General features: G+C 44.6%; 2 protein-coding genes across 2 annotated transcripts; both read right to left on the bottom strand.

The window, feature by feature from the left end:
• Positions 1 to 847: 847 nt before the first annotated feature.
• Positions 848 to 4,687, bottom strand: LOC138770110 (trypsin-like). Its single transcript, XM_069949048.1, has 5 exons — positions 4,583 to 4,687; positions 4,229 to 4,385; positions 3,449 to 3,702; positions 1,599 to 1,735; positions 848 to 1,415 (listed from the first exon to the last, which is right to left on the bottom strand). The coding sequence occupies exons 1-5, from the start codon at positions 4,620 to 4,622 to the stop codon at positions 1,248 to 1,250; spliced, it is 756 nt and encodes a 251-aa protein (XP_069805149.1). The 5' UTR covers positions 4,623 to 4,687; the 3' UTR covers positions 848 to 1,247.
• Positions 4,688 to 9,396: 4,709 nt separating this feature from the next.
• LOC138770109 (trypsin-like) lies at positions 9,397 to 15,860 on the bottom strand. Its single transcript, XM_069949047.1, has 5 exons — positions 15,779 to 15,860; positions 14,650 to 14,806; positions 14,247 to 14,500; positions 9,998 to 10,137; positions 9,397 to 9,846 (listed from the first exon to the last, which is right to left on the bottom strand). The coding sequence occupies exons 1-5, from the start codon at positions 15,840 to 15,842 to the stop codon at positions 9,670 to 9,672; spliced, it is 792 nt and encodes a 263-aa protein (XP_069805148.1). The 5' UTR covers positions 15,843 to 15,860; the 3' UTR covers positions 9,397 to 9,669.
• Between the last annotated feature and the right edge of the window lie 7,676 nt (positions 15,861 to 23,536).

Raw genomic sequence — 23,536 nt, 5'->3', positions numbered from 1 at the left:
ATCTATCTATCTCCTATCTATCTATCTATCTATCTATCTATCTATCTCCTATCTATCTATCTATCTATCTATCTATCTATCTATCTACAGTATCTATCTATCGTATCTATCTATCTATCTATCTATCTATCTATCTATCTATCTATCTATCTACAGTATCTATCTATCTATCTATCTATCTATCTCCTATCTATCTCCTATCTATCTATCTATCTATCTATCTATCTATCTATCTCCTATCTATCTATCTCCTATCTATCTATCTATCTATCTATCTATCTATCTATCTATCTCCTATCTATCTATCTATCTATCTATCTATCTATCTATCTATCTATCTATCTCCTATCTATCTATCTATCTATCTATCTATCTATCTCCTATCTATCTATCTATCTATCTATCTATCTATCTATCTATCTATCTACAGTATCTATCTATCTATCTATCTATCTCCTATCTATCTATCTATCTATCTATCTATCTATCTATCTATCTCCTATCTATCTATCTATCTATCTATCTATCTATCTATCTATCTATCTATCTCCTATCTATCTATCTATCTATCTATCTCCTATGTTAGGCATGATGGCTTCCTCGCAAATATAATACACAAAAATTACAGAAAAATGTATCAGATCTTCCCCCAATTTCTTTCCAAGAACAAAATTATGAAAACCTAGAAGAAGCTAAACAGCCAAAATAAAAAGATTATAAGGGAAAATATATATCAGCATGTCCATCCATGGTGGCTTATCATGGCGACCCTAAACCAAAAGTCATGTGACCAGCGTGGTATCCAATTCTATAATGCAAAAAATAAATAATAAACCAACAACTGAAATGCATCTAATAGAACCTCTATTTTATTAATTTCATTTGTATATGGAAATGATCGGCTTTTCAGTTCACATATTTTTTAGACTTTACGTTCTGTGCAGGTTAGATTAGTGTATATGTATATAGCTGTCACATTTCTCCTTCAGATCCCCAGCATCAGTCACCTGATAAAATTATGGCTTCCTTCTGCTGCCCCTAGAGGGAGCTCATGAGCTCATAGAAGAATCAGTCATAATTGACTTCAATGAATAAGCAGTATGCAGAAGGCTCACAGGCTCCCCCTAGTGGTGGCTTTAGCAGCCTATACAGAGTATATGGAACTCTGTATGAGAAAATCAGTGACAGCTAGAACAAAGACATACTGGATCACTGTCCATCCCATAGACTTCCATGCAGTAGGCAGCTCATTGCTGGAGACAGTCACCATTGGCAATTGTGTTTCGGATCCAGTTCAGGTAGTTGCAGATTCTGGTGTATACACCTGGGCGATTGGCCACACCACATGGAATGTTACCCCAAGAAGTGATTCCAGACAGCTGGGAATTACACACCAGGGGCCCCCCAGAGTCTCCCTGTAAGAGAAGTAAATGAGTCACAGGTAATTTATCCATATGATATGTGGTGTCTATTGCCTCCATTCCCCTCCTGCCATCATGTCATATCGCATGCTGCCCTCATCTGATAATATTATGACATCACTGCCTCACCCTCTGTTCCTGAAACACTCTGTGCTGCTGATGCATGTTTTGCTGTACCTGACAGGTGTCCTTGCCTCCGGCCAGCACTCCAGCACACAGCATGTTCTCTGTTATCTCACCAGGATAAGCGCCCCTGCAGGTGTCATCAGGGATGAGCTCGACGCTCACACAGCGCAGCGCAGATGGATAGGTTTCTGAACATGTAAGAGAAGTGTTATGTATATCATGACTGCAGGTTCAGACTACCCAGGACTTGTTTGCCTGGTGACAAGTAGGTCAGCATATGTATGCCTAACATGGTAGGAGAGAAATATATACAATGCCTTCATGCCTTTAAGATACATAAGAGCAATACCCTTTAAATCATTTCTACACCTTTAACAAAACTTTGAATAAATCAATAGTGCAATGGAGTGTAAGGACCCTTGTAATATATCTTATCAGAAAAAAATGCCTCTTTCTCCACTTATCAGGATTCTTTTCTGCAACCCCCCCCCCCCCTCATCCCATTGCTCTAATCTATCTGAAAAACTAAACAGATCTGTTGCAAGATAGGTCAGCTCACAGAGGGATCAGGTTACAGCTATCCTTAAAACTCTATGGAGACAGGAGGGTAAGGGCCCTATTCCACTGGACGATTATCGTTCAGATTATCGTTAAATAGTTAGATTATCTAAACGATAATCGTTCGGTTAAAATGCAGTTAACGATTAACGACTGAACGAGAAATCGTTGATCACTTTATAAGACCTGGACCTATTTTTATCATTGTTCTTTCGCAAAACATTCGCAAATTGTTCACATTGAATAAGACATTGTTCGGTCGTTCGCAATAGATACGAACGCAATAGCGAATAAATAGCGAAGAAAAAACGATCGCAATTACGATCATAAGTAACGATTATCGTTCCATGGAAATGAGTGAACGTTTTCAGGTCTTTCGCAATAGCGGTCATTTGAGATCGTTAATTGTTAACGATTATGCAAACGATAATCGTCCGGTGGAATAGGGCCCTAAGGTAGGGAGTGGCTGACGACAGAGAGATACACAGAAAAGCTGCTGAAAGATCTGATAAGTGTTATATCTCATTCCAGTGCCGGGTTTTTAGCTGACACTGCTCAGTACTGCTATATAACGTCCTCTATGATGTTGCTGCTTTTTAGGGATTAGGTTACAGCTATCCATAAACCTCTATGGAGACAGGAGGGTAAGGGAGGGAGTGGCTGAAGATAGAGAGATACACAGAAAAGCTGCTGAAAGCTCTGATAAGTGTTATATATCATCCTAGTGCTGGGTTTATAGCTGACACTTCTCAGTACTGCTCTATAATGTCCTCCATAATGTTCCTGCTTTTTAGTGATCAGGTTACAGCTATCCATAAAACTCTATGGAGACAGGAGTGTAAGGGAGGGAGTGGCTGAAGATAGAGAGATACACAGAAGAGCTGCTGAAAGATCTGATAAGTGTTATATCTCCTCCTAGTGATGGGTTTATAGCTGACACAACTCAGCACTGCTCTATAATGTCCTCCATGATGTTGCTGCTTTTTAGGATGAGCTATACAGAATATAGGGAAGCTGAATCCCCCTTCTATATGTTCGCAGTGTATAAAGACATCATAGCAGCCAGTCTTCACCCATTAGCTCAAAGACAACTAGAAAATACAGATACAAAAGGGGAAAACTGTTGAAAAATACCATATATACTGTTATATAATGGCCAAAAAGGGCACAACTCCTCATGTATTCCCATAGAACAGGTTACCTGAAAGTGCGGGTACACATCAGAGACCTGGAGGAGGCATAGGATAAGTAGCGGTACTCACAGGGGAGGTTACTACTGAGCATTAGAAAAGAAAGCTATAAGCATGAACGGACATTATTAGCCATTATATGGAGCTTGTTACCGTCAGGGCTGGTGGTGGACCCCCATCCTGAGGCAGAGCACTTGGTTCCATCAGGGGGCAGGGGGCAGCCGAGGGGGATGATCTGAACGTTCTCATTGAGGGTGACAGGAGACGGCAGCTTCAGTAGCATGATGTCATTGTCATAGGTGACCGGGTCAAAGCCGGGGTGAGGACACATCCTATCAGCATAGGAGAACTGCTCCGTCCCCTCATACTCCGCTATATTGTGGTCTCCAAGGCGAATCTGCAGACTCCTGAGGAAGGAAACGTCAGACTTATAGAAGGTCCATTTAAAGGGGAATTCCATTCATCAAACACCCCTGCCACCCACTATATAATATACATATTACATATTATATTATAGTGTCATAAATAATACTGCCATACAGTGCAGACATAGGGGGAGATTTATCAAACATGGTGTAAAGTGAAACTGGCTCAGTTGCCCCTAGCAACCAATCAGATTCCACCTTTCATTTTACAGAGGAATGAAAGGTGGAATCTGATTGGTTGCTAGGGGCAACTGAGCCAGTTTTTACTTTACACCATGTTTGATAAATCCCCCCATAGTCTTTATAAGATGCCTACATATTACCGCTATATATTACCCCGGAGAAAACCACTGCTAGAGCCATAGGGTATAACCGGCTACCACCTAGGGGGTGGGAGACCCATGAATGTCTATGTATTTTCTCACACCTACTTACTGGGGGTGGGAGACCCATGAATGTCTATGTATTTTCCAGTGCTACAACCCCTTACTGACTGGAGGACACTTACGGTAGCTGGCAATGTGCGGCGGTCAGGACCCAGGTTTCGTCTATCAGGATTCCTCCACAAGCGTGCTGGTCAAAATAATGGAGGCTGACTTGCCATGGCTGAGAGTTTGGTTTACACTCAAACCCCCCAATAATCCGGTTATAGGAGCGGCCATCCACTAGGGGGAGACAAAGATCGGTGTTACACTATGGGGGGTGTTTTGGACTACCTTCCTAAAGTTTACCCCTTTCTTGAGTGTTCTGCCCATAAAAGTCAGTGTTGTCTATAGTGTTGCAGCCAGTGCCGGACCCCCCACGTGAAGCCATGATGTTCCTTGGTGTTCCATCTAAGCCCCGGCCTTATCCTTCCACTTACCGAGGGTCCCCAGGAGAGCGGCCACCAGCAGTAGGGACATGGTCCGAGCTAAGTGCTCAGAAACTTTCCGTCTTCTGCTTCTTTTTCCTTCCACCTGAGATTAGGGCGTCAATGATTAACTCTATGACCCTCAGCTTTATAGAGAAGGTGTCGGGGATGGAGACCTGTTTACCTGCTACCAGTACTGTATATACTGTATATACCTCACATATAGATGGAGACATGTCACTGCTGCGTCTGACATTCAGGATCCGCTTACGTCATAACTGAGGAATCTTTGTTCTTTCTTAACCCCAGTCTTGATACCTCTCACGAACCCACGACTCTATATATTTCTGATGTGTTGACCTGCTAACCGGTAATCTCCAACCACCACCAGCACCATCTCCTACCAAGTCTGGACTGTTTAACCAGCAAAACACAGCAGTCACTCAACTCAAGGAGATCAGTGAAAAAAATTCTAAAGAAGTACTCAATTAAGAGTCTCGACTGATGCTTCCAAAATTTTACATATGCCAAGAAGGAGTCTGTGGAGCCTCGGTTGCGAGTCTCAAAACATGGACTGCAAAGTAGCAGCCAATTAAGGGCACACTGGCCCTTTAAATTTCTTGGAGCTGAGGCATTCCCACAAAGAGAAGACAGAGCAGGAGTGGAGACTGGTGAGGAGACTCATGGAGGGGCTGGGCTGCGGACCCGCACCATAACCTTAAGGGCACGGTGTCCGCCGCAGAGGTAGGGAGAGAGAAACACATCTGTGACATGGACCCCACATTTACATAATTTAAAGCAGTATATATTTGGTAACCCCTGGTGGTGATGTGTGAGGATCGGCTGGTCACCTGCTCGGTGGTAGTGTGTGACGCCACTCCGGTGGTGGTTGGCCGAGACCTTATGATGTTATCTCGTGACGCCAGTGCTAGTGGGGCCCACAGGTGTGGTGGCACACCTGCTTTTATTTTGGAAGGCCGGTTGTACCCTTTTTCCCTGTGGTCAGTGTCCTGCCGGGTTGCTACGGGGTCCCTGGGGTTAATACACGTGGTCAATACACGTGAATGGCCAAATTCATGTAGTGACCCTCCCGGGTTATCTGATCTACCACCCACAGAAAGGGGAAGTGTCCCAAGGCTGTAGTGTATACTGTATTCGGTGTGGGATGAATAATCACGGAGGCTCTTTATCATAAATAAGCTTGGTTTTACTTGAGTAGTATTTGTGTGCAGCAAGACATACAGCTGTGCATTGACAAGAGGAGTTACACAGTTCCCTTGATAAAGCACTAGATAAGACACTTGATAATACAATAACCAGACCTGCGACAGGAAAAGAGTGAGGAGTACAGTCGTGCTGACTGAGTAGCGTGTTGAAGAATATAAAGAAACAGATTGGCAGAGAGGAGGATGTTGTGAGAGTCTTAACCCAAGTAGTACTGTGCTCTGTCGGGATGTTGGAGGATGAGGTAGAAGAATACATGGAAGAAGAAGAAGAGTCCATGTATTGACTTGTTTGTCTTCACACCACCTTATGCCCACTATATTTGGGGGACCCGTCCTAGAGGGTGACACAAGGCCCAGACCTTGTTACCTGGTATGAGCGGAATGCTGAGGGTTCCCTGCTGACAACCGTGCTGCAAGATAGAGTTCCTAGGCTTATTGCAACTTTGCTCTATCCGTATCAGTTCCTAGCTTACTACTGTCTGTGGATACTGTCGTGCTCTGTGACTCTCCTAGTCCACAGTGTGGGTTGAGGTTGTCTCTGGCTTGTCCTCTCCTGTAAGGGCTTTAACACTGCATAGTGTTGTGTAGCGTTACTGAGAAGAAAACTGTTAGCTGTGTCCTGTCTGACGTCCTACCCACATGGGGTTCTGACTAAGACTGAACCTTGAGGGTAGAGGGACCTGGCAGAGGGCCAGGGCCCAGAGAGGACCACTGTAGAGAGCTATCTTGTGTCCTTCCTCTACAATGTCCATCACGAAAAATCCATGCACGAAAGACCCATGTGACTTCCTTCCTCAGCGTATGTAAAGTGCGCTGTGAGTGGGTGAAGAGTGCAAATAAAAGAAGTAAAGAGAGAGGTGAAAGGAGAGAAGAAGAATAGATTCCTATAGGTTTGCAGATCCATGTGACACACAAATAAACAATAACCCTTTACACACTTCAGCTGTGCAGCATCTGAATACACACATCTAATACAGCGACATCTAGTGGTAGGTAGGACACCTCATATACAGGTTTTTTTTTTTGCCCATACCCGGCACAATCACCATCACTAGTCATACAGTGCCATCTCTTTTATTCCAGCTCAGCTGCATCTATCCATTCCTTTACTCTAAGTGATTCACGTGATCACTAGTCTGACCCAAGGAAAATCACAATGTTAAAAGAGCTACACCAGTCATTTTTTTTTCTTTCAAACCAAATGGTTTCACAAAGTAATACTGATTTGTAATTCACTTATATTTAAAAATCTAGAGTCTTCCGGTACTTATCAGCTGCTGTATGTCCTGCAGGAAGTGGTGTATTCTTTCCAGTGTGACACAGTGCACTCTGTTGCCACCTTTGTCCATGTCAGGAATTGTCCAGAGCAGTAGCAGCAAATCCCGATAGAAAACCTCTCCTGTTATGGACAGAGGTGGCAGCAGAGAGCATTGTGTCAGACTGTGTCACATTGTGTTTTTGGTTTGTTCAACACAGCTTCCCAATGTAGTCCGATCATAGTTGACCTTAGAGCCGTGAGTGACAGAGAAGGTGGCCGTGCGCCATGACAGATCTGCTCGCCACCTGCTGGGTTCTCAACTAATCCTATCAGCACCACTGTAATGTTTTCCGTGACCCTGAGTTACAAGACATAAAACATCCAACTCCTCCATTATGTGCACTGAGATAACACAGGAGATCGGCTATATCCGTCTATTTAAGAAAAGATAAGGGAGGAGATTTACCAATCCATCGGCATCCATTTCCTGGATTACAAAAGTTGCAAGTTTTGGTGCAAGTGAGATTTTTGGCATTGTGAGTTTTTCTAAAGGTTTTGGTTTATTGCTAATAACCGTTGAGGTATTGGATGACTGTCCTCAGGTCGCTTTCCGTTGTGTTGAGTTTCATGTGTGGTGTCCCACCACAGGTGTTTTTTTTTAATCTCTTCTGTACACATTTACAAAAGCTTCCTCTTTCAGGTTAAAAGTGGTGATAAAGTAGTCTGAAGTTTTGCCACTAGGTGTCAGTATTTTGTATGTCTATGTGTTGCACAGATGAAGCCAGTAATGGGTTAATGTTTTATGTGTACACTGTGTTAGTATTGACCAATAGGAGGTTCTCTCTACTTCTAACCAATCTTTTCTCTCCTTTCTTATGCACACACTCATCCCCACCACTTACAGGTAGGTATACGGAGGCCCCTGTAGGAGGAGACACTGGTGGAAGAAGTGCACAGTCAGTCTTATCCAGATTCTCATAGGGGAAAGACGCAAAAACAGCTGTTCCTGCAGTAGTAAATCCAGGGCCTGGCTGATGCCAGGATCCCTGTCAGAGACAACCAGAGCAGTCTAGTCTAGACACTCAAGTGTAAAGATACAGCTAGAGAAAATCAGTAGTTTGTCTACTACCACTACGTTCAGTATGCAAAGCTAAGCACTGTACAGGGAGAGGAATCAAGGAAACGCCCTAACCCATGCCGAGAACACCTCTACAAAGAGCAGGGCAGTATCTTGAGTTCAAGAGGAACTAGCGTCGATAGGACAATGTTACCGTAAAGAAGGTCTACGTATCCTATCTCGCAATGTGGGTAGCTGGGACAGCCCCAGACACTTGGCTAACCCCAGATAACCACGGCTGGGGCTTGTAGTACCCTGACAGGACGGGTAGCTCGACACTGTAGGGCACAAAGTGGTCAGACCAAAGTCTAAACACAACTGCAAAGTCCTTCCAACGTTTCAGAAAAGTATTGGTAAACTTAAAAAAACATTTCTTAAAAAGTCACAAGCAGTATAGAAAGGTGGACTATTTTATTTTAATGGTGATGAGCCCCTAAAATAGGAACTGATAGATAAGTAAATTTTACAGAGAAGGAATAGATAGAAAGATAGCTAGATAGATAGATAGGAGATAGAGAGATAGATAGGAGATAGATAGATGATAGCTAGATAGATAGGAGATAGATAGATAGATAGATAGATAGATAGATAGATAGCTAGATAGATAGATAGGAGATAGAGAGATAGATAGGAGATAGATAGATAGATAGATAGATAGGAGATAGATAGATAGGAGATAGATAGATAGATAAATAGATAGATAGGAGATAGATAGATAGATAGATAGATAGATAATAGATAGATAGACAGAGAGATAGATAGGAGATAGATAGGTGATAGATAATAGATAGATAGATAGATTGATAGGAGATAGATAGATAATAGATAGATAGATAGGAGATAGATAGATAGATAGATAGATAGATAATAGATAGATAGATAATAGATAGATAGATAGGAGATAGATAGATAATAGATAGACAGATAGATAGATAGATAGATAGATAGATAGGCGATAGAGAGATAGATAGATAGATAATAGATAGACAGATAGATAGATAGATAGATAGATAGGAGATGGATAGATAGATAGATAGATAGATAGGCGATAGAGAGATAGATAGATAGATAGATAGATAGGAGATAGATAGATAGATAGATAGGAGATAGATAGGAGATAGATAGATAGATAGATAGATAATAGATAGATAGGAGATAAATAGATAGATAGGCGATAGATAGATAGATAGATAGGAGATAGATAGATAGGAGATAGATAGATAATAGATAGATAGATAGATAGATAGATAGATAGGAGATAGATAAATAGATAGATAGATAGATAGAGAGATAGATAGAGAGATAGATAGATAGATAATAGATAGATAGATAGATAGATAGATAGATAGATAGATAGATAGGCGATAGAGAGATAGATAGGTGATAGATAATAGCACATATTCTCAAGAATAAAACATCTCAGATCTTGGTATATAAGATACGTTCAGTGTTATATAGTGAAGCCTCCTGGTGCAGGTACATGGAGGGGATGATCCGGCTAGCTGTCCCTACATACACCGGGATCTTCATTTTCTATCACATTGTTGATCCAGGTGATGTAGTTGATCACTTTGGTGTAGACTCCCGGCTTATTCTCTTGTCCGCAGATTATTCCGCCCCATGATATGATCCCATGTACTTGGGACCCATAAACCAGAGGACCCCCGGAGTCTCCCTGTGTGAGAGGAGAGAGGACAGTTATAGGGGGTGGTCTGGTGATGGGAGGGTGGGGGAGGGGTGTAGGGGTAATGTGTTACAGGGGGGAGAAGGAGGTGCTTACTAATAAAGATGATGGGGGGAGGGGGGCACTTTTATTTTAGTTTTACCTGGCAGGAATCTTTCCCGGCTTCCAGGACCCCGGCACAGAACATGTTTTCTGTTATGTTTTCACCTTGATAGAATTGCTGACACTGAGCATCAGGAAAAGAGGTGACGTTGAGGCACATCAGTACACCGGGGTACATCTCTGAGGAACAAAGTGGGGGGATTTATTTACAATTGTGCTCAAAAGTTTACATACCCTGGCAGAATTTCAGTTTTTTTTTCAGAGAATATGACTGATAACACAAGAACCCTTTTCCCACTCGTGGTCGGGTGAAGCCATTTATTGTCAAACTACAGTGTTTTCTCTATTTAAATCTTAATGACAACCAAAAACATCTAAATAACCTTGATCAAAAGTTTACATACTCCCAGTTCTTAATATTGTGTTTTGTCCACTCTAACATCAATGGCAGCTTGTCGTCTTTTGTGGTAGTTGTGGGTGAGGCTCTGTATGTTCTCAGATGGTAAAGCCGCCCATTCTTCTTGGCAAAAAGCCTCCAGTTCCTGTAAATTCCTGGGCTGTCCTGCATGAGATTTCCCCAGAGTGGCTCCATGATATTGAGGTCTGGAGATTGAGATGGCCGTCCAGAACCTTCACTTTGTTCTGATATCCAAGGAATTAATATTGCAAGTCAGCAGTGTTCGAACTGTGATTAATAAATGGAGAAACCAAACCCCAGTCAGATAGACCAACAAAAACTTCATCCACAACTGCCAGGAAAATTGGAATGCAATGAAAAAGTCACAAATGACATCAGCTGAAATCCAGGACTATGTGGATACCAGCGGTGCGGCTGTTTCAAGATGCACAATAAGGAGGCACTTGAAGAAAAATGGGCTGCATGATTGAGTTGCCAGAAGAAAGTACGCAGAGACAAGCCTGAAAACTTCTGGAACAAAGTAATTTGGAGTGATGAGAACAAAATCAAACTTTTAGCCACAACCATAAACATTACATTTGAAGAGGTGTCAACAAGGACTATGATAAAAGAAAACACCATTCCTACTGTAAAGCACAGAGGTGGATCGCTGATGTTTTGGGGATGTGTGAGCTACAAAGGCTCAGAAACTTGGCCAAAGTTGAAGGAAAGTTAAATGCAGTCGGTTGTCAGCACACATTAGCCTGGAAGCTGCCCACGGGACGTACATGGACATTCCAGCATGACAACGATCCAAAACACAAGGCCAAGTTGACCTGTCATTGGCAACAGCAGAACAAAGTGAAGGTTCTGGAGTGGCCATCCCAGTCTCCTAACTTCAATATCATTGAGCCAATCTGGGGAAATCTCAAGCATGCTTTTTGCCAAGAAGAATCGACAGCTTTACCATCTGAGAAAATAAAGAGCCTTATCCGCAACTACCACAAAAGACTTTAAGCTGTCATTGATGTTAGAGGGGGCAACACACGGTATTAAGAACTGTAGTAAGAAATGTAAACTTTTGATAAGGGTCATTTGGATGTTTTTGGTTTTCATTATGATTTAAAAAGAGAAAACACAGTTGATTGACAGTAAATGGCTTCACCCGACCACTAACCATGGGGGAAATGAGTTTTTGTGTTATCATTCATACAGTATTCTCTGCAAAATTTCTGCCGGGCTATGTAAACTTTTGTGGACAACTGTATCTTACACCGGTATTATAGTAGCTATGGAAACTTGTTAGTAGGAAGAAACGGGCACTCACCAGTACAATATCACTGGCGGAACTACCGCCGTAGCAGCCAAAGCGGCTGCTACGGGGCCCCGCCGCATCAGGGGGCCCGTGACGCGGGTCCCGTGCTCCTCCTGACCCGGTGACTCCTTTCCCCAACCATAGGGAAAAGGAGTCACTGGGCCAGGAGGAGCACGGGACCGACCGACAGCGCTCCTGTCAGTCCCCCGTCTGATGCGCGGCTGCCGGGGGTGTCGCGTCCTATCACCGGCAGCGCGCGTATCATAGAGCTCTCTGTGTGCCGGAAGTCGCGGCCGCAGCACAAGCCCACAGAGAGCTCTATGCTACGCGCGCTGTCGGGGATAGGACGCGACACCCCCGGCAGCCGCGCATCAGACGGGGGACTGACAGGAAAAAGGCTCGACGGGGGAGCACGTTGTAAGGTGAGTTTGTTTATTTTTTTTATATCTGCTTTCCGGGGGGGGGGGGGGGAGGAGAGAGAAGGGGGCATCTATAAGGGGGATGGGGAGAAGAGGGCATCTATAAGGGGGATGGGGAGAAGAGGGCATCTATAAGGTAGGGGGGGAGAGGAGGGCATCAATAAGGAAGGGGGAGAGAGGGAGACATCTATAAGGAAGGGGGGAGAGGGGGACATCTATAAGGAAAGGGGGAGAGGGGGACATCTATAAGGGAGGGAGAAGGGGGCATCTATAAGGGAGGGGGGAGAGGGGGACATCTATAAGGAAGGGGGGGAGAGGGACATCTATAAGGGGGGGACAACATAGGGGGAGAGGGGGCCATCTATAAGGGGACAACATAGGGGAGAGGGATATTATAAAGGGACAACATTGGGGGAGAGGGGAACATCTATAAAGGGACAATATAGGGGGAGAGGGGGCCATCTATAAGAGGATAACATAGGAGGGGCCATCTATAGGGGGGGCAACATAGGGGACCATCTATTAGGGGACAACATGGGGGGCATCTATAAGGGGGACAGTATGGGGGGGCTTCTATAAGGGGGGCAACATAAGGGGGCTATTTATAAGGAGGGGCGACAGAGAGGAGGGCCATATAATAAAATGGGATCACATAGAGTCAGCCTTCCCACTAAATGAGGGTGTAAAGGGGCCAATGCAGATGTGCAGTATAGAGAGATGAGGATGGTGCCAGTGTGAGGAGACTAATATGTTTTTCTGGCAGATTCTGTGGATTTGTGGCTCGGAGAAAGAGATGGAGAAGAAAATGAAAAGGGAAGAACTCCGATCAGAGAAGACGTCCCCTGTAAGTCACCTGATATAACTGTACTGTAATTTATATGGTGTACAGGACCTGTGTAGAGCTGAGTGTGTTGATGGCGTAGTGGTCGATCGAGAGGGGGCGGGCGGGGGGGGGGCCCCAATCAAAAGTTTGCTATGGGGCCCAGCCATTTCTAGTTACGCCCCTGTACAATATATATATAAATATAAACTTCACATGTGCAGGGAGGGTGAGGTATGGAGCAGGCACATCCTCACTGGCTGACAATAAATGTTTCGCACTCAACAGCGCTTTATCTGGTCACCTGACCTGCTCCACACATCCCCCTCCCTGCACATGTGAAGTTTATGCATTGCACAGGTGAGTGCCCGTTTCTTCCTAATACCAAGTTTGCATTGCTTTTCTGTTTAACGGAGCACCTCAGCCTAGCGTTCTACCGGAGCCGATCTCATTGTCAACCTCTACAGCATTCAGGTGTTTGGGATTACTAGTAGTGCTGTTCCCTCTGCCTTCCCCTTAGAATTATAGTAGTTACATTCTTGTATATAGGAGCAGTATTATAGTAGTTATATTCTTGTATATAGGAGCAGTATTATAGTAGTTATATTCTTGTATGTAGGAGCAGTATTATAGTAGTTATATTCTTGTATATAGGAGCAGTATTATAGTAGTTATACCCTGTATATAGGAGCAGTATTATAGTAGTTATATTCTAGTATATAGGAGCAGTATTATAGTAGTTATATTCTTGTATATAGGAGCAGTATTATAGTAGTTATACCCTGTATATGAGCGGTATTATAGTAGTTATATCCCTGTATATAGGAGCAGTATTATAGTAGTTATATTCCTGTATATAGGAGCAGTATTATAGTAGTTATATTCTTGTATGTAGGAGCAGTATTATAGTAGTTATATTCTTGTATATAGGAGCAGTATTATAGTAGTTATACCCTGTATATAGGAGCAGTATTATAGTAGTTATATTCTAGTATATAGGAGCAGTATTATAGTAGTTATATTCTTGTATATAGGAGCAGTATTATAGTAGTTATACCCTGTATATGAGCGGTATTATAGTAGTTATATCCCTGTATATAGGAGCAGTATTATAGTAGTTATATTCCTGTATATAGGAGCAGTATTATAGTAGTTATATTCTTGTATATAGGAGCAGTATTATAGTAGTTATATTCTTGTATGTAGGAGCAGTATTATAGTAGTTATATTCTTGTATGTAGGAGCAGTATTATAGTAGTTATATTCCTGTATATAGGAGCAGTATTATAGTAGTTATATTCTTGTACAAATATATTGTATGAGGCAATGTAGTTTTACCCTCGGGGCTAGTGGTTGTCCCCCACCCTGAGATGAGACAGGTAGTGAAATCCTCAAGTGGACCTGAGGGCAGAGATATGGTGGTGACATAGTCATTGATGATCGCTGGTGATGCCAGTTTCAGGAGCATTATGTCATTGTCGTATGTCCTCATGCAGTAATTCTCATGAGGACATATTTTCACAGCGTACGTAAACTGCTCTGTTCCCTCTTCCTCGGTCAGATTGTGTTCTCCAAGTCTAACCTGGATGTTCCTGTTGAGAAAATAAAAAATATAACTTGATGATCAGGTTGTGGAACGCTATAGATAATATAGATTGATTGCTAGGGGCACTAACACCTCAGTTCACCCTCCTGACATGGACTCTGTTTAGGAGAACCTGTGGATAGAGTGGACACTTACGATACATTGCAGTGAGCGGCCGTCAGTACCCAGTATTCATTGATGAGAATCCCCCCGCAGATGAATTTATCAAAATAGTAGAGCGCCACCTGCCATGGCTGGGAGTGAGGGACACATTCTTCTCCACCTAGAATCCGCTCTACTGAGTAGGCTTTAACTAGTGAAAATACAACATAATATGGATAAGCCTAAGAGGCAAATGAAAGAAAGACCTTGCTTGTACATTGTCTACTGTATATGGTCTTGGTTCTGCACCAAACCATCTATTTCACCCTAGGATATCAGAGAGCTAAGACCCAAGATTTTCAATCAGTGCATATTCCTGTGACTATATAGCTTCAACAAAGAATCACACCAATATTCACAAGATAAAACTCCTCGTATTTTTATGAATTCATTACAAATTGGTAAAACACAACTGAGTCGTTTCAACCAATATAACTGTTGACAATCCAAAAGAGAATCACAAGGACAAAAGCTGGAGAAAAGGCCATGTTGGCCCGTTCTAGTTATATGTGTTCATAATAAAAAAATCTTCAATTATTATATGAATTAGTAACCAGGTCACATCAAGGGATGCAAGACTTTCACATGGAGCATGAGATGAACTACTATCTGGACTATGACAATGAAAATTTCTCCTATATATAGAGGCAGTCACTATATAATATGGCCATTAGTAACTATAAACATGTTCATGTATTTCACCCTAGGATTATAAGGGAGCTTATATCAGCTTATAGATTCTGTAAAGTAAATCCATGTTACTTATCGTTTTCCATATCTCATATATTTAGTGTGTCGCTATTTTACGTTGTGATGTCAGAGGATAGAATTATGCATGGTAACTCTCAGAGCCCTGCCCAACCTAGTCCTGTTCACACATGCATTATTGAAAACTATAATCTATGATATAAGCACAGTACTACAAATCTCCTTTCTGTTTTAGACTAGTAAATTCAAGCCAGGGTAATCCCTCAAACCACAACAAGCAATCGAATGGATTCTTTTTTGGCTGCAATGGTTCCTTACATAATAGGCCCCATTGGTCATCTCCCCCATTGGGCTTATATCAGACGTAATATGGTAATCCTATATATCATCATATCCCATCCTTCCGCCATCTCACCTGTCGGCCCCAGCACAGCTGCCACAAGTAGTAAGAACATCTCTGACGACTGACGATATTTCATTAGTTCTTTCCTATTTAACCAGAGATTCCGATTATCCGGTTAATTATTAACATCTGATACTCGTGTCTCCGGCTCTAAACATTAGTTGTGTATAAGATCCTGGACAGAAATCTCCATTATCCCCATCAGTAATGGGCGTCCTGTCTGGGTGAGGGCCAGAGAATAACTTCTGGGGGCTCTATGTAAGAATCTGGCTGCCGCTTCCTTCCTAGAGACTCAGCAAGCAGTGACAACCCATTTTCTGACCCAGAAGTGCACCAAGCGGTTGTCGCTTCTCTCCCTCCACTCCTATTGGCTGCTCATACAAAGCATGTTACTCAACAGGGGGAGCAGTTGTCAAAGTTTTCATAGGACTGAAGAGGTAACTTTTCTTCTTGAGGAGAGCACTGAATAGAGCTGGGAAAAGTATGCAAATTTCTCCAGAAGAGAATCGACTCTCCGGTGCCTCCTATTGGCGGTAACATCATAATCTTCTTCCCAGCAGGGACCTAGTGAGGAGCAACAGAAATCTATAGTTTTCTATGAGGGTGACAATGTTTGAATTAGTTTTCACATTCTCCATTGCTCAGAGTCAATAAGCTGCCGGTAAGCGTCAAACATTTCTATGCAAAGAATTAGGACTGACGTTATATGTTATATGTCATCAAAGCCAATGCCCTAATCAGGGGCGTAGCTAATGTCTCCTGGGCCCTGGTGCGAGAGGCCAACTTGGGGCCCCCCCCCTCCTTTCACGACCAAGTGATGCTATTGTTGTGTGTGTTTGTGTATATATATATATATATATATACACACACAGTGGTGCCTTGGATTATGAGCATAATTCGTTCCAGGACCGTGCTTGTAATCCAAATCCACTCTTAAACCAAAGCAAATTTTCCTATAAGAAATCATGTAAATGCAGACAATTGGTTCCGCACCCCAAATATATTTATTATTCTGTACTGTACAGTAATGGAGAGGATGGGAAACACAAGGGCTGACAGAGACTGCAGGGAGCATGAAGGAATGAGCAGTACAGATGTGGGCACATACATGCAGCACTCTCTGTCCGGGGAGAGAGGGGTTACAGCTATGGAGAGATTACCCCCCCCCCCCCACAGTCCTGTCCCCTGATGTAAGCCCCAGCCTGAAGGGGATCTGCTATGATTTGGAAGGTGTTTAGAGTACAGTGCTGTAGACCCCGCTATGCAGGCCATGCCCCTTCTCCACTCGCGCTCCCACCCAATACAGGAAGTTCTTAAACCAAAGCAATGCTCTTAAACCAAGTCACAATTTTGAAAAACTGTGAGCTCTTAAACCAAAACGCTCTTAAACGAAGTTACTCTTAAACCAAGGTACCACTGTATATATATATATATATATATATATGTATATATATATATATATATATACACACACACACACACACACCAAGACAGATATTACCTATTACCGCCATACTGTTACCGACCAAATCCTGTATACTGAGACCAATATTACCAGTAATACCAGTATATAGGAAGGAAACATTACCGCCACACCACAACCACTACCATCACCACCATATTGTTACTGACCAAATCCAGTACACTAAATCACCTCATCCAGTCATATAGAGGTGGCCCCAGCTCTACACAGGTTCTATACACCATATACATTACAGTGCAGATATATCAGGTGACTCACAGGGGACGTCTTCTCTGATCGGAGTTCTTTCCTTTTCATCATCTTCTCCATCCGTCCTGGGCCGTTATGAGAACTTCTCCGAGCCACGAATCCACAGAATCTGCCAGACAGACATATTAGGCTCCACACTCTGACACCATCTCCATCTCTCTACACACTGCACATCTGTACTGTCCCCTTTACACCCTCATTTAGTGGGTAGCCCTGACTCTATGTGACCTCCTAATAATATATGCCCCCCTCTGTGTATTCCCTCTCCCCCTATGTTGCCCCCCTCCCTTATAGATGGCCCCCTCTACCCCCTCCCTTATAGATGGCCCCCTCTACCCCCTCCCTTATAGATGGCCCCCTATACCCCCTCCCTTATAGATGGCCCCCTCTCTCCTCACCCTCCCTTATGGATGGTCCCCTCTCCCCCCACCCTCCCTTATAGATGGCCCCCTCTCCCCCCACCCTCCCTTATAGATGGTCCCCTTCCCCCCCCCTCCCTTATAGATGGTCCCCTTCCCCCCCCCCTCCCTTATAGATGGTCCCCTTCCCCCCCCCCTCCCTTATAGATGGTCCCCTTCCCCCCCTCCCTTATAGATGGTCCCCTTCCCCCCCTCCCTTATAGATGGTCCCCTTCCCCCCCCCTCCCTTATAGATGGTCCCCTTCCCCCCTCCCTTATAGATGGTCCCCTTCCCCCCCTCCCTTATAGATGGTCCCCTTTCCCCCCCTTTATAGATGGTCCCCTTCCTCCCTCCCTTATAGATGGTCCCCTTTCCCCCCCTTTATAGATGGTCCCCTTCCTCCCTCCCTTATAGATGGTCCCCTTCCCCCCCACCCTCATAGATGCCCCCCTCTTTCCCCCCACCCTCATAGATGGCCCCTCTTTCCCCCCACCCTCATAGATGGCCCCTCTTTCCCCCCACCCTCATAGATGGCCCCTCTTTCCCCCCACCCTCATAGATGGCCCCTCCTTCCCCCCACCCTCATAGATGGCCCCCTCCTTCCCCCCACCCTCATAGATGGCCCCCTCCTTCCCCCCACCCTCATAGATGGCCCCCCTCTTTCCCCCCACCCTCATAAATGGCCCCCTCTTCCCCCCACCCTCATAGATGCCCCCCTCCTTCTCCCCCACCCTCATAGATGCCCCCCTCTTCCCCCCCACCCTCATAGATGGCCCCCTCTTTCCCCCCACCCTCATAGATGGCCCCCTCTTTCCCCCCACCCTCATAGATGGCCCCCTCCTTTCCCCCCACCCTCATAGATGGCCCCCTCCTTTCCCCCCACCCTCATAGATGGCCCCCTCCTTTCCCCCCACCCTCATAGATGGCCCCCTCCTTTCCCCCCACCCTTATAGATGCCCCCCTCCTTTCCCCCCACCCTCATAGATGCCCCCCTCCTTTCCCCCCACCCTTATAGATGCCCCCCTCCTTTCCCCCCACCCGTACAGGCTGATAAAAAAAACAAAACTTAACTCACCTGACATCGCGCTCCCACGTTGATTCTCACTCCTCCTGGTCTGTCCCCGACTGCTGCGCGGCTGCCGGGGGTGTCGCGTCTTATCCCCGGCAGCGCGCGCATCCCAGAACTCCCTGCGCGCCGGAAACCGGAAGTCAGGGCCCAAGGCGCGCAGGGAGTTCTGGGATGCGCGCGCTGCCGGGGGTAAGACGCGACACCCCCGGCAGCCGCGCAGCAGCCGGGGGAAGACGGAGCCCGACTCTTGTGACCGCAAGCAAAACAATGCTTGCGGTCACAAGAGTGATTGATCGGGGGGCCCCGCGGGCCCCCCTTGTGGCGGGCCCGGTCGCGGCGGCGACCCCCGCGACCACGGTGGCTACGCCACTGGCCCTAATATCTAATAGGACTATAGCGCTCCACCTCCTGCAGACACAGCTCACCAGCTCACACCTGGGCTTTTCCCAGGCACTTACTGACAGACGTCTCTCCACATCCAAGGTCACAGGATACAGATTTGGCACAAGAAGGTGCATCACCTGCTGTAACATGCAGGAATATAAACCAGCAGCAGTAAGATTATTACATAACGTTGGACACTAAGAATCTTGGTGACAGAAGATTACTTATCCTGTATCAAAAGTCTTAACGGGGTGACACAAAGATTAAAGGGAAACTCCAGAAACTGGTGTCGGAAAGTTATACAAATTTGTAAATATCTAATATCTATTTACAAATCACCAGTCTTCCAGTACTTATCATCTGCTGTATGTCATGCAGGAAGTGGTGTATTCTTTCCAGTCTGACACAGCACTATCTGCTGCCACCTCTGTCCATGTCAGGAACTGTCCAGAGCAGCAGCAAATCCCCATAGAAAACCTGCTCTCCTGCCCCGTAATGTAATAACAATGAGATGTCTCTGCTGCTCTTGTCCTAGTCTACACAAGAAAGCAGATACATGAGGTGCAGAAAACATTATGGTATATATATACCATGTATATCGAAATATATACACTTGTGATGTCATAGAGGCTTACTTGACTGACCCCCTTGTGATGTCATAGAGACTTACCTGACTGACCCCTTGTGATGTCATAGTGGCTTACCTGACTGGCCCCCTTGTGATGTCATAGTGGCTTACCTGACTGGCCCCCTTGTGATGTCATAGAGGCTTACCTGACTGACCCCCTTGTGATGTCATAGTGGCTTACCTGACTGGCCTTCTTGTGATGTCATAGAGGCTTACCTGACTGACCCCCTTGTGATGTCATAGTGGCTTACCTGACTGACCCCCTTGTGATGTCATAGATGCTTACCTGACTGACCCCCTTGTGATGTCATAGTGGCTTACCTGACTGCCCCCCTTGTGATGTCATAGAGGCTTACCTGACTGACCCCCTTGTGATGTCATAGTGGCTTACCTGACTGACCCCCTTGTGATGTCATAGTGGCTTACCTGACTGACCCCCTTGTGATGTCATAGAGGCTTACCTGACTGACCCCCTTGTGATGTCATAGAGGCTTACCTGACTGACCCCCTTGTGATGTCATAAAGGCTTACCTGACTGACCCCCCTTGTGATGTCATAAAGGCTTACCTGACTGACCCCCTTGTGATGTCATAGAGGCTTACCTGACTGACCCCCTTGTGATGTCATAGAGGCTTACCTGACTGACCCCCTTGTGATGTCATAGAGGCTTACCTGACTGACCCCCCTTGTGATGTCATAGTGGCTTACCTGACTGACCCCCTTGTGATGTCATAGAGGCTTACCTGACTGACCCCCTTGTGATGTCATAGAGGCTTACCTGACTGACCCCCTTGTGATGTCATAAAGGCTTACCTGACTGACCCCCTTGTGATGTCATAAAGGCTTACCTGACTGACCCCCACCTGTTGCCTTGATCTGGAGGCTCGATGGCTTCTGTCTGGCACAGTGTCAGTAAACATTACTGTATATTTCTTCTGTTGATTCAGTAGGATCGCTGCCGATCAGGGATTTAGCGTTAACAGCTCTGTTGACTTTGAGGGAAGTGATTGTTACAGGAACGTGTGAGAGTCACAGATACTCAGCCGCAACGGCCAAATTCCTTCCTCTAATATTGATTTAGACAATGGTGTGAAAAGGTATCAGCAGTAAAACATTACTGCCCATCGTCTGATAACAATACCCACATCTGAATACTGTTACAATGGAAGATACATTGAATAACAGAAACACTAAAAGTGCTATGGATGATTTGAATTTTCACCCTAGGATATCAGGGAGCTGAGGATGGATGTATTTAGTATAGAAATGTACTGAGCTAGATATATTACCATTTCCAGTAACAAACAACAAAATAATGTTTTGGAACCTAAGGGCCCTATTATTTGGAGCGATTATCTGCACTTCTCTACTCAAACTCAATACTGCTTTGTCTTGGATCTGCCAGAAAAGGGACAATTAAACTCAATGTTAGAGCTTCATACAGTCCAGTGCTTGGGACAATCCCTACCTGTTAGAAATGTCCCTTTACAATAAGCTGATCACTAAGTGGCCCCCAGCGATCAGCTGACAGTAAGAGTTTAGATTTCCTGCAGCGCCACCACAGGCAAAATCAGGCATTACACAATTCCCATTGAAATCTGTGGGTTGTCTCTAATATTGGACAGGACACGTCTTCAAAAGTGAAAGGTCACCTTTGTAGCCACTGTCCACTCTGACCAAGAGGTGACGACCCTGAACATGGGACCCCTTCTTTTCTCAGAATTTATTCTAAACTGGACAACCCCTTTAAGGAGCCACTTCCTCAATGAGTGAGACAATCTCATCTTCAGACTCATATAAAGCATATAAACTTATTTGTTGACATAAGGAAATCCGTCTGACTTACTAAACCCTGAGTAGACTGCGCGTAGTGAGCTCTTATGTATCTTGGAAACCCATCCCGTAACCTGTTACAATTCTCACCAAGTGAAGAGGAAAAACAAACGGAGCAGCATTATAGTGTAAACCCAATATTTAGCAATATCTACGGCCCCGAGCCAAAAACAATGACCCGGGAACAGGAACAGAAGGAAGAAAAAAAACTCTCAAGACTTTGGGAAACATTTCAAAGTCTCTTCTTAAAGGGAAAGTGCACCTTTCTTCTGATCTGTCATAGAGATATATTATAGGGCATAAGTGATGGGACCCCACTGATTACATAATGGATCCTTTGGACAATGATTTATGGTAATGGATACCCTAGAGCATGGGTCTCCAAACTGCGGCCCTCCAGCTGTTGACAAACTAAAATCCAAAGCTTTAGCTGTCCAGGCATGATGGGAGTTGTAGTTTGGCAACAGCTGAAGGGGCCGCAGTTTGGAGACCCATGCCCTAGAGGGTAGAGATTGTTCCCCCCCCCCCCAACCATTGTGACTATTCATTGATTTCATCCGCTGCCCATTGATATTACTAGATGAGGCTATGTTCACACAGCATAAATTCTGTGGGAATCATGGCCGTTTTTACACTCCATAGTGTGCCGTGGGGAGTTCTCATGCGGGCGTGCACGGATGCGGCCGCATCAGAACTCTGCGGCGCTAAAGATCATCCGGCCCGGTACTGCAGTAACGGCTGAGATGATCTTTTCAGAGACCGACTGGGTCACGGAACGGCCGGTCTCTTACAGTGTGTGAACATAGCCTTAAAGTGGTTGTCCCATCAAGCAAAGATGGTAAAATCACATTTGTTCCCCATATATATATATATATATATATATATACATGTAATTACAGGAGTACGAATGTACTGTTTTTACTTACAGCACTGTACCGTTTTTCAACCCCATGGATCCGATCACTTCCTGGTTGAATGCCCTTTTACATGGGCCAATATTGGGTGAATGGGGGAATTGAGGGCCAGCGATCAGCCAATGAATATGAAAATGCTATTTTGTTGGCTGATTGGATGTTTTGTGCAGCCAATAAAATCACCATTATCCGCCACACAATTGTTTGTTCTTCTGGACACTCTATCAGTCAAACCATCTAAAGTATCATGTCCATAGGGAAACATAACCTAACCCACTACTCCTGCCTATGTGGACAAACAGCAGCCCCCAACGGGGTAACATTCCCTAATCTCACTAGGTTCTGGTCCTGTCAGGGTGAAGCAACCTCGACAGTCCCCGTCTACACCAGTCATCACAGAAGCCACAGATCGGGAAGCAAAGAACAGTCAAGTCCACTGGGCGACTCTTCATCAGGCAAGTGTCCTCTAATCTCGTCGGTTACCCTCCCATCGGGGTTTGATTGACATCTCTTGTTCCTTCTATCAATCATCGGACACATTGGTGCACAAGGATTTGGTCAGAGAGATTTCCATAACGCTGAAGAATGGTTGTCAGGTTCTCTTTAAGAGGTTGTCACTGTTGGCACAGCTGAGATGCTCATGTCGTGCTACGATGACACATTGACAGATTAGTGACATTTTCTCTCGGATTTGCTATGAAAACACGGCGATGTTTGTTAACGTTTGGTATAATCCAATCTAAATAATGATTATAGGATCTGAGGGGACAATTAGAGAACTGGGTCATGTGGGCTGTGATATGGAGAGATC

Source organism: Dendropsophus ebraccatus, chromosome 12 (assembly GCF_027789765.1).
Source record: "Dendropsophus ebraccatus isolate aDenEbr1 chromosome 12, aDenEbr1.pat, whole genome shotgun sequence".
In the NCBI taxonomy this organism is placed as follows: Eukaryota; Metazoa; Chordata; class Amphibia; order Anura; family Hylidae; genus Dendropsophus; species Dendropsophus ebraccatus.
This window is presented reverse-complemented; position numbering and strand designations above follow the sequence as displayed.

What these genes read in the sequence shown, in the direction of transcription:
- LOC138770109 (XM_069949047.1), bottom strand. Translation starts at nt 15,842, where the DNA reads ATGAAATATCGTCAGTCGTCAGAGATGTTCTTACTACTTGTGGCAGCT. An exon ending in GACAACCACTAGCCCCGAGG is followed by an intron (nt 10,138 to 14,246) that starts GTAAAACTACAT and finishes TTTGTTCCTCAG; the next exon opens with AGATGTACCCCGGTGTACTG. An exon ending in CCGGGAAAGATTCCTGCCAG is followed by an intron (nt 9,847 to 9,997) that starts GTAAAACTAAAA and finishes CCTCTCACACAG; the next exon opens with GGAGACTCCGGGGGTCCTCT.
- LOC138770110 (XM_069949048.1), bottom strand. Translation starts at nt 4,622, where the DNA reads ATGTCCCTACTGCTGGTGGCCGCTCTCCTGGGGACCCTCG. An exon ending in GTCCACCACCAGCCCTGACG is followed by an intron (nt 1,736 to 3,448) that starts GTAACAAGCTCC and finishes TTACATGTTCAG; the next exon opens with AAACCTATCCATCTGCGCTG. An exon ending in GAGGCAAGGACACCTGTCAG is followed by an intron (nt 1,416 to 1,598) that starts GTACAGCAAAAC and finishes CTTCTCTTACAG; the next exon opens with GGAGACTCTGGGGGGCCCCT.